The 11,887-nt window shown below is 40.9% G+C and overlaps 1 protein-coding gene across 1 annotated transcript; it reads left to right on the top strand.

Annotated features, from left to right (window-relative positions):
* Positions 1-171: 171 nt before the first annotated feature.
* rab3c (RAB3C, member RAS oncogene family) lies at positions 172-9,117 on the top strand (the record flags this gene model as incomplete). The annotated part of the gene is made up of 5 exons (XM_083978807.1): positions 172-189; positions 1,962-2,186; positions 5,704-5,822; positions 8,461-8,585; positions 8,927-9,117. The coding sequence occupies 5 exons, from the start codon at positions 172-174 to the stop codon at positions 9,115-9,117; spliced, it is 678 nt and encodes a 225-aa protein (XP_083834933.1).
* Positions 9,118-11,887: the final 2,770 nt, after the last annotated feature.

Below are 11,887 nucleotides of genomic sequence, written 5' to 3'. Positions count from 1 at the left end.
GGCGGAGGGGTCGGCAGCAAGACCGACCGAGAGTGACGCAAAAGGAGAGGCTATTATATTTGCTTCCTGAAAAAAAAAAAAAGAATAATTCATGCTGTCCAGCTGGGAGTTTGTGAGCTACTGGGGAAAATTGTTTTAAAACAAACAAGGGGAAATATTGCTGTGGATGAAATGGATTTATATGGAAAGGTAAGATAGCCTATTTGATGTCACTGCAGGCTGTAGGGATATATTAACAAAATCTAGCGTTGACCTGAGCAGAGCACTATAGAGAGTAGGAGAATACAATAGGCTACAGTGACAGGATGGACTAAGCTTCACAGCTTTAGCATATTACTACCTAGTTTTTTCTCTTGAATGATAGAAGGCGCCTATAGTTTGATGCTCGTTAAAAAAAAAAAAAAAAAACGAACTACAAAGGTTTTTTCCCCCCTGTGCTTCCACGGTAAATCACACAGCTGTTGACAGCTGGGACGCGCTGCATGCTGAGTAATGTAGTCCAATCTGCATTTATGATGTTTTCCTCTGCCTCCGCAAAAACCCTGCAAAAAACTACAACCCCCATCGTTGACCCCCTCCACCCCACCCCCTTCTTCCTCTTTTCCCCTCCCTTCCCCACGCTGTGACGTCAGAGACACTCAACCAAACGCACTTTCCTCTGCTCATGCTCATCTCGTGCGAGCCAGGCTCGTCAAGTCAGGGGCGCGTGCCAGATCCGAAGCGGAGGGGACAGCTCCCAGGTGCTGAAATTGGTCGGCTGCTCCAAAGAGAGACGGAGAGACAGAGGGGGGGGAAGAAGATCAACGCCTGCATTAGACACAGATATATACATAAGAAACCTATTCTGCAGAACAGGGGCAGATAAAGGTAGAAGCGAGGCCCTCGAAACAGGTTTGTTAACACAATGTCCTCAACGCGTTTTTGCCGGTTTCATGTATTAATAGTTACGTGGAAGAATTTCATCAGTAGATAAAATGACCTCCTGCCCATATTTGGCTGCAGTTCCCTGCTCAACCAGGCGACATCGTGTAATTTTAGATCAGATCGACTAGTTTACATCGCGGTGTGTGTAGATGTCAGAAATGCACAGATATTTTCAAAGCGGTGTCCTTGCAAATTCTGACTCAGTGGTGTATTCTGCCTCTTTTTTTTGGTCATCCATGGGAGCTAATTGAAACTTCAATGCAGGATGTGCAGGATGGAGGTCCGGCATCTTTTCCATAGCTGCATAGGCTGCAGGGAGAGCTTGGCTGCACATGTTTGGCATATAAGCGCAGTGGCTTTGTCAAAACATTCACCTTGGAGCAAAGATGACTGTGCTCTTGTCATCCCTGCGCGTAGTAGCCTACTCTTGTCCTCGATGTCTGCTGACAGCCTGCACAGAAATGTTCAGTTGGGATGCATCAAGGATTTACATTACCATGCCCTTTGTATGACAGCAAGCTGTAGCAATTATAATATGGATGCAATTTGACTGTATTTCTAAATGAAAACATCCCACTCATGCATTTATACAGTATAATTTAGAATGATTAAACGATATTTGCACATCTCATGAAATATACGGAATTTGAACTGTAATTGTGGGTTCTCTTGGGGTTAAAACACTTAAATATTCACAGTCCTCCATTTTCATTATAGGAATCATTTTGAGACACGAACCACTGAGAAGAAGACAAACTCAGCTTTTTAAAGTCCTGTTTCCCTAATGCTCATCAATACAACAGCTTGCTGTGTTGGTCATGCTGTTTTGCCTGACACAGCCTTCTGTCACCTCTGATCTGTAGTTTGTACCTCTATGTTCAACGTCGATTGGCCTTTCCTCCTTGTTTTCATAATGTGTTCAACATTTTGATGCACATGTTTTGTGCGCTGCAGCTCTGAAAAATGCTTCATATTAGCACAATGTGATACTCTTGTGCTTTCCTTTCAGCCTCTCTCTTTATGTTTTGTTTCTGCAGATGGCTGCTACTCAGGATGTGAAGGGGAAGGGAGAGGGAGGGGACCAAAACTTTGACTACATGTTCAAGCTGCTGATCATCGGCAACAGCAGCGTGGGCAAAACCTCTTTCCTGTTCCGCTACGCTGACGATGCCTTCACCTCGGCCTTCGTCAGCACAGTGGGCATCGACTTCAAAGTGAAGACTGTGTACAAGAATGACAAGAGGATCAAACTGCAGATCTGGGTATGAAATATTAGCATCAAAGCACGAGACATTTAAATGTGAGACACAAAATGTTTGAACCTTGAACAAACAAGATAAAAGTGGAAGTGCTATCAAAGACTATTGCAATCAAAGATGTGTTATTTCTGCTCATCCTGTACTCATTGGCTGGTCAACATGCTAACAACCTACTGTCTTAACATACTAACACTTGAGGAGCCTGTTTTCCAGTCATATTCAGAAATCTAGACTCTTCATATGATTTACATATGATCTGATGATGGTATTTATAGAAGATAGAAAACATGTTTCTGCAATAGAAAGTCCTTTTTGCGTCAGAGTTTCTCCTTTACATTTACATTCTAGGAGATTTTTTTTTTCATCTCAAAATGAATTATAAGTAATAGACATGTCATCTCAGTCATGTACACATTTCCATTTCATTAAGTCAAATTCAGAAAATTTGCGGGTCAAAACATGTGTCATGTCTGGAGGAAAGTTCTCTAGCCCTCCAAGGTTTTCTGGAGGACTACAGTAGCTAGCTCTTAGGGGGAAGGGGCTCTTCAGAAACGCCCTGCCCCCTTGTTTCCCTTGTTCTCTCCACCTTTGTGTTCCTGCAGAGTGACTCCTGTCTATAAAGGGTTGTCAATCTATGCCCAGAACCCACTTTCTCCTGACCTCTCCCATATCTATCTCTGTTGATCAATATGCTTCAAGGACTGTGAGAGGTTGTGACTTGATGGCTGTGCACTCGCCCATACAAAAAAAGTCTTACACACATGGGATCACCTATGCATTAATTCAATTTTAGTCAGTGTTTTGGCTCTCAGGACTGATCGTGGTTACTTGGTATGCAGGGACAGAACTCCCTTTCATTTCTTTTTACAAAATAGCTTTGCATTATGTTATATATACACTGAAATCAAAGGACCTTGAAGACAACACAAGCAACCATCTAAAAAAATCATCTGAGAAAAAGGGTTGATTTCACTCAAATTGACCTTTATAACCAGTAATCTTTTTCAAATTAGTGTTTGAAAAAAATCAAAAAATATGTCTTAAAAACACGTCACATTAACCGTGTGTTTAATTAGTTAAAGAAAGCTTGAGGGAAGGATCTATTGTGTTTTCAACACTCCATGATCCAAGGACAGCGACAGATGGAAGTCTCAACATTGCTGACAGGAGAGTAGTAAGTGTTAGTTTGGCACATAGTGGGGAAGATCACAGAAGCAACACCTTCCACAGAATGTGTGGGAATCTGAAGAATGTCTGAGGCTTTTTCTAATTAGGAGTTCATCTGAGCTGTTGAGGCAGATTGTCTTATAAAACCTCTGAGATGTTGGGGGGTGGGGGTCGGGGGATAAATGGATAGATACTGTAGATCTTTCTCTCTTTTTCTCTTTTTTCCTGTCCATCTCTCTCTTGCTCTTTCTTTCTGGCCTACGCCAAATGCCAACTTTCCCTTGGAGGTTTTCCTTTCTGTTGTCATAATAGTTGTCTTTTGCCTCAATTAGCCGTCCCCAGACAGTTGGTGTTTGCTAATGACATAAAGAACCAGAAAAGCAGTGCTCTAGCAGGATTTGAAGAGTGAGTTTGAACAGTCAAATGGCTAAGCTAATCAAGATAATGTATTTTGATTGCAAAGACAAGCATATTCAGACAGAGACCGAGAGGAAGGAATGCCCTTGCATCTAGTTAATTGGCCTCTCATCTTCAATTGGGCTCAGAAAGAGCTGAGACTTACAGTAAGTGGCCATTTAAGGTGATGACTTTTGGCTAATGTCATTGTGGAGTCACACTATTAATTTGCTGAGAGACAAAGCGTCATAATGCATCATGGAGTTGTCCGTGTTGTCATATTAGACTGAAGTGAATAAACATTGAGCAGCATGTTGTCAAGATGAGCATGATAAAAAACTGATAAGTGTCAGCCTTTGCTCACTGCCACTCCACTTGAATTAGTCAGCTTCCTGGATTGATTTCTGGTGACTACAAGAAAAGCTCTTCAAGGAGCTCCAATTTTCAGGGCTCAGCTGATTTTCCCCCCCCTGTCCTGCTTTTGTCTTTTCATCTGAGAATGGCAAGGCGGCTCACCAGAATAGCCTGAATATGCAAAGGTCATTGCTAAGCACTCAGATGAAAATCAATAGGTGACTAACATGTCCACGAGTTACAATTCAAGTTAGAAAAATGATAGAGATCCAGCTCATGTCAGGTGACCGGGACATGCTATAATCATTGGTACAGCTGCAGTATTGGTTAAAAACACCACATGAAGCATAATCATCATGTCCTTTTATGCAGTGCAGAATGTCTCTCCACAAAAGATACCATTTGTGCAACATTCACTAGCTGCCGACATTAAAACGCACACATTCACATGTGCTTTTGTGTTATTATAAAATGACAAAAGGTCCTCCCTGTGGTGTGTATGGAAGCTTGGCAGGCTACGAGCTCTGCCTCCGTGGAGTGAAGGTCAGAGCTATCCTCTGGCTATAACAGGCACACTGTTGCAGCCATGTGCAGACTGACAGAAAGCAAAACCTCTGTGGCAAATACAATCCAGTGCTGCCTGTCGGGCCTCTGTTTAACAAGAGCCAAGTTGAGCTGCCAGAAGTCCTCCATCATGATTCACAGAAGCCTGTGAACACACTTGTTGTGGGTGGAGCGACAGCAGAGTAAACATGCAGCACAAACAGGAGGGACATCATTGGGATTTATTGTTATTACATAACTTATCTGAAAAGCACAAATCCATACAATACATCCATACAATACATAAACAATCACAGGAAGCCATATAGATAACTAGGTTAAGATCAAACAAACACTTATATTCTCAAGCACATAGCTTCTCCTTCCTCATTAATATGCTCATCACAGACAAGCTTCATCTGTCCGTACTGGGGTCAGTTAGCATTTTCATTGACATGTCATAGAAATGCAATGGGCGCTTATTTCTAGGGTAATCAGTGTACAATGCACTACCCCTTGAATGCTGTGTAATCGCTTGCAAGCATTGCCTTTGACCAATTTGTTCAGCGTTATCATGAACAGCAAGCAGATTCTCAGTGTTTAAAGCATTTGACTTCTACAGTAAATTTAGCCCCTTTTCCTTAAGAAAGGGGCGACATAAAGCTGAGCTCTGAACACCGCTCCGCTGAGTGTTTAGCACAGCTGAGCGATTATTTTATTGAGGAGAGGAAAGAATCTATCACATCAGCCAGAACGGAATCGCTGTTTTTGGCACTTCATCAATGCAAAGCCAGCGAGGCAATTAGCATAATGATTATTTCCACATCATGAGCACAAGAAATAAAGCCATGAGTAAATCTGGACACAAAATCCTAAATTTTACCCTGATTCAAACCATATGTATAAATGGCAGTATATTAATGATGTAGACATCTCATGCTCATTTTCCATCATGGATTTGCATGTTCTATGCTGGGTCACTGCAATGTTGTCGAGCCTGACTCTGTAAATATCCGTCAACCAGCTAACAGCAATACTAAATCTTGTTGTCTGTGTGTAGGACACAGCAGGCCAGGAGCGATACAGGACCATCACCACTGCCTACTACCGCGGGGCTATGGGCTTCATTCTCATGTACGACATCACCAATGAGGAGTCTTTCGGCGCCGTGCAGGACTGGTGAGTCATGATGGTCTGCTTTTTGACAGTTTTGTATAAAGGTATCCTCTCTAGGGGCCTTTGCACTCTGTGTACGTCCAAGCTGTCTGCCTTCCTATCTCTTCCTATCAGCAACAGTACTCTCTCTCTCTCTCTCTCTCTTGCTCTCTCTCTATTTGACAGGCCTGTTATGTAGTGAGTGTGTGCATCTTTGTCAGGCTTGCGGACCAAGAGGTGACTTGTCAAGGTCATGGCTCTGGTCCATTTGTGAGTCACAAAAGTGTCTGAACAGTCTGAACAGTAAATTTCTGCCAAGACCAAATGTTGGTGACTTGTGATGATGCATTCATGTCCAAACAGGCAGCGCTGAATTGGCTTCAAAAACCAGGTTTCTGGGTTAGAATTCCTGCTCTAGAAACAAGCACATTCTCAACATAACATCATTATCAAAACCTATTATCAAAACGTGCACATTTCAGCTCTGTAGTTAAAGATGTTTGTTATGGTTTTCTTTTTTGCTGATCTTTTCCCGCACACCCCACTCCTGCCACAGGTCATTGCCCCTTTTATTTACACCCTGCTGTCCTGCAGTTATCTTGCTCTACCAGCCCAAAGAGATTATATGAACACAAAATGAAAATTTTTAGGAGGAAACATTTCTGAATCACCATGGTTATATACTATGCAAGATGCAAGGAAATGAAAACCAGCATGCCACATGGCATGCGCCTATTGGGCTATGACAATTGCTATTTAGGCCAGTGTCTGCTTAGCCATTGTCACTTAGCTAGCAGCATTTGACAGCTGCTTTAAGGAGCATCTGTCATAGCTAAAGCTGCTCCATTTAACCCAGCTGAACACAAGTTAAAAACCTGGTTTTCTTGATGTATTGTTTACGGGAACATTTCAATTATCGCATGAATTGTGTTAAAATGCTTCACGTTATCTGATTTGTATCAAAATGAATTTCCCATCTTTGTAAGAGAGAAAAACAAGGCTTTCTTGTAAAGAGAGATCGCAGCCAGACACAGCTATTATTCTTTTAAGGCCTGTCTGACACTTTGATGGAATACAGCAGTCTGAGCACTGTCTGTGATGGGTATCTTAATTAATGGCGCCAAGTGTGTCACTGGCAGAGACTAGCCCGGAGAGTTACCTGTGAGCTTACTTAGCAGACAGAGCACAAATCCATCAACTATCTAGAAAGGAAGAGGCTGTTTTTATATAACTAGAATCCTTCATTTTTTTTGCCTTTGCCACAGGCTTTAATTCCACTTTCTCTGTCCCTTGTTCCTTGTGACAAGGTTGGTGGAAAAAATAGGTTACCATAGCAACGTCTCCTTCCCCGACTGTGGCTGAATTAAGCTTGTGATGTGCTCATTTCCTGCCTATGACAGAGACAAAACAGGGAAATATTAAAATGCCGACATCAAATGGAGGACCAAACCAATCAAATTAATCGTGTTATTCACAAACATTTCATTTTCTTTACAAAAACAATATTAAAGCATTTTCTCTTTTAATTTACTGTCCTCCAACCATGTGTAAATACAAACCCTTAATACCCTGCATACTGTATGTTGCTTTGTAAGATGTGACACAAACACATGGTGTCAGTTGGATTAAACTGAACCACTATAACAAGTCAGAATTGTACAGAAAGGCCAATATCATGCTCTCTCTCTCTCTGTCCCTCTCTGAGCCGGTGTTTCCTCCTGTCTTTCTTGCTGGGCTCTTTTTCTTTTTCTGTTCAGCTTGTTGTATGTTCACTGTCCTACTTTCAGTCCAACTGCAACAGAAAATTTGTTTCTTAAATTCTTCCCCATGTTGTGTGCTGACCGCAGAGGTTAGAACAGGGCAGGCCTCGCACTGATTCACAGCAATGCTCCTATGATATCCTGCTATCGTGCAGAAACATATGACACGGCTCACAAGGCTAATTATTTCTCAAAACCTACATACAAGATATACTGTAGGCACTGGCCCTGATGTACTGCATGTGATAATGATACATTTCTTCAACAAGTCCTATGGAGTTCATTGGATTGATTCAGGCTCTGTGTTGACTTTGAATGATAGGACCATGCAAGCTATCAGAAGTGAAATGCTAAAAAACTGATATTTATGTGTATTAGCTCTTATTGTTAAGTAACTGTGTCTGTGTGATGGAGCCCATAACCTGTGCAGATTCAAAATGTGATAGGCCATTGGTACCTTTTGTACTTAGCAGCTCAGCAATTGGAAGTTAGCAGGAGCCAATAGGAAGCCTTTATATTTCTAGGACAGAATCTTGCTTTGTGTCAAAGACATCAATAGCCACAAAATAGCAAATAATAACCTACTTGAGAGCAATACAAGCTGCAGATTTCCTGTACAAATTTGCAGTTGACCCACTTTTCTTCAGCTGCCAGCCTGCCATCAGTGACTCAAACATTACATGATGACAGATGATACTTGATTTAATCACTGTCCATGACCAGTCCAAATGGCGAACAAACTTTACATCATGTCCTTCCGTCTGCCATCTTTCATGTCCATTTCTGAAGGAGCCCATCCAATAAAAAAAAAAAGCGCAAAAACAACTCTCAACGCTCTTGTTTGATTTGACTGATGATGTATTGTTTTGTGTTTGCTCATTTTGTCTTTCAATAACATGCAGGTCAACCCAGATAAAGACCTACTCATGGGATAATGCACAGGTGGTGCTGGCTGGGAATAAATGCGATATGGAGGAGGAGAGAGTGGTCTCAGTGGATAGTGGCAGACTGCTGGCAGAACAGTTGGGTGAGTCCAAGAGTAACATTCACCTCTTTCACACAAGGAGACACCAGCCTTATGGTGCTGTTATTACATAAAATTGTAACTTTTTAGATTATTATTATTTAGTCACTTACTATACTGGTAATTATGTCACATTTTGGGATCTTAATAAAGATATTGCAGTGATGTATATAAGCAGCATTGGTGCTCACCTTTAGCAGCAGCAATAATTGTCAATGCTTTCTCGAAAAATGACAGAAATTTATATTTATCATTTCATCATCATTACTGATGGCGATACATGTAACAGTCCTTTTCCTGTCTCTTCACACTCTCATTGTACTCACTACTCCTCTTTTCCAAAGGTTTTGAGTTCTTTGAGACAAGCGCCAAGGACAACATCAATGTGAAGCAGACCTTCGAACGTCTCGTCGACCTAATTTGTGACAAGATGTCCGAGAGCTTGGACACTGATCCGGCCGTGACCACAGGAGCCCCCACTGCCAAACTCACAGACAGTGCTCCGCCCCTCCAGCAGCCAGGATGCAACTGTTAGTAACAGTTGCAGTAATGTCAGGAAGCCAAGGGAGGGCAGCACAGGTCCTGTGAGGTGGTAGAGTGTGCAGTTTTGTTCTCCCTCAGCGTTATCACTCCTGCTAGTGCTGCTTTCTCTGGACTACAATTCAAACCCTGGTTAGTAGTAGAATTACAAAATGCTGTCGTATTATCTCTCAACTTTATCACCTTATATCAAGAGCAAATAACCAGACAAACAGACATGGCTATTGTAAAATGTGTAACATTACAGGATATCTAGAATATAGAGACACCATATTGTCATTCCTTGGCTAGTTAGTATGGTTAGAAACCGAGTATGTTTGATAAGGCTGGAAATAGTTCATAGTCATGCTGTACAGTTAATTATAAAAACCTTTAAACTCTTTAAGACCTAGAATAATCATAATATGAGGGAGTGAATCACAGAGTGCTTTGATAATTCTTTTATTTTTTGGTACTGTATGTTATTTTTCCTTTTATAGGTTTATTTAATTTCCTAAAGCTGCCAAATCTATGATTTAGTGCACTATAGGATGTAGCGGATTTCTTTTGTGTAGCCAGTGTGTGATTATGAAAGTGAGTGTATGTTTGCATGAGTGTGAGTGTTGAGTCACAACTGAGTGCGACTTTGTCATCATAAAATCATCTACCTTGGATAAAAAAGTGGCCTTTTAGCATCTCCAACACGGCCTCTGTACGTCCCCCTGTTAGTCCCTTACTTTTGGACTGTAGATGTGTGATTTCTCTGATAAGTAAAGAAACTCTTTCTATGTGCTAAGCCTCTAAGACGACCCTTTATAGTTTAATGCGATGAGCATGCTGCCAAAAAGTCAGTCATATGTGCTGTTTAAAGATCATAAGATAGGCCTTACTGAACCTAAACATCCTCAACTCCATATGATAGCGGTGATCCAGCCATTACATTAAATAGAAATCTCACACTGACTTCACAGTATGATACACAAATCAGCTCTGGCATTGGAATAAACAGCCATATATATATTTCATTTTTGAGTCAGCATGCTAAAATGTCATGTTTGTGTGATTAAATTAAGTCCCTCCTGAAAGAAGAATCCCATTAAGCTGCTTAGAAAACATCATAGACATGCAGTAGTTTTAAAATAGGAAGCTCCCCTTAGCAAACATATACAGTACTGTAGTGGTCTTAATAACAGTAAGTCCACATAGTATAAAAGTTGTACCCTATTCTAAAACCCAGAAGCCTTTCAGATCTGCAATTCATTGAAGGAAAAAAAAAATAGTGCCAAAACATTACAGTTTCTTTAGCTTCGTCAGTTGTTTGTTGCATTGTTGAGTAAAAACTCAAAAAAAAATTGCATGAAGTCCGTCCCGACTTATCTATGTAGATTTATACGATAAGATAGTGTATATATCACTCTATGTTACAGATTTAGGAGCATTGTCATAGCACTTGCTGTGAGATGCAATGGGCCAATAAGTGCAATATTTTATGAATTAAACCCTGTACATAGTCTCTCCTGTCCTTGAGTAATGACTCTGTCTGCAGTATGTGAGTGACAGTGTGGTCAGAATGGCTCTGAAACTGATGCACAATCTCTACAAGAGGAGTGTGTGCTTCACTCAGTAACTGCAGCCACTGAATGTGTGACTTGGTGTGTGTGTGTGTGTGTGTGTGTGTGTGTGTGTGTGTGTGTGTGTGTGTGTACGTACGTGTGTGTGTGTGTACGTACGTGTGTGTGTGTGTGTGTGTGTACGTATGTATGTGTGTGTACCTGCCATGTTGAAGAGACAAATTACGTAATATATTGTATTGTTTGTGTATACCTTTTGTACAAATGTATTCACGTACTAAATGCTGTTCCTGCTAAGTGTTGGTTGTTGATTGAACTTGTATTATCATGTCAAAATGCAGTGTTGTTGTGAAAGATAGTCAGGGAGATAACTTAGTCCATGCCATATGCCATACTGATGTAATTCCAGAAAAAAAGGGATACACATAAACTAGTCCAGAGATCCTGCGCATATGTGTGTACACGTACGTTGTGCGTGTACATCTGTGTATGTGTGATATTATAATTTTATGCTAATAGCCATGAAATAAATTATTGTAATGATCGATTCTCAAGTCAACAGTCATTTCACAAAGGAACAGTGAACTTGGGTGCTCAGATGCCCAAACAGTCACCTTGGTTAAATTCCATTTTAAAACACTATGACTTTACAACTGAATACATTTGTGTCTTGGAGTACAGGCAAGTAAGAAGTATGTTTTTGACATTATAGGAAATAAATCAAATTCTATCAGTGGGTCTGTCTGTTCTCTGTCGCTCTCTGCTGACTCTCTGGAAGCACAGAGGAGGGTTTTAGTGGCTGCTGCCCCCCCACCCTTCTGTTAATGCAGCACAGGAGCCCTGTGTGCTCCATTTCTACACATTGTGCGCCACCTACTGTTACAGCTAGGCGATGCTGCAGTGAGTACTGTACGTGAGTTAAATTCAGTTGTGTATTGTCACCAAGTACTACTGTGCTTGTACAAAAATCTGACCACTTTCATTTGATTGTTTAAATTTTTTGCTACTTTTATTTCTTTACTTTTTTCTTCTGCACTCAGCTTTAGTGAAAAATCTACCTCAGTCTACCTATTACTTAATTACATTTTCTTGCTAATAATTTTACTGAAGAAACATTTTTCTCTCATGGATATTTTCACTTTGATTTATTATTACATTGGACTACTTCCAGAATAACTATTACAATATAAATCAAATATTAGACTTACAGATTTG

This window comes from Trachurus trachurus, assembly GCF_905171665.1.
Source record: "Trachurus trachurus genome assembly, chromosome: 9".
In the NCBI taxonomy this organism is placed as follows: domain Eukaryota; kingdom Metazoa; phylum Chordata; class Actinopteri; order Carangiformes; family Carangidae; genus Trachurus; species Trachurus trachurus.
This window is presented reverse-complemented; position numbering and strand designations above follow the sequence as displayed.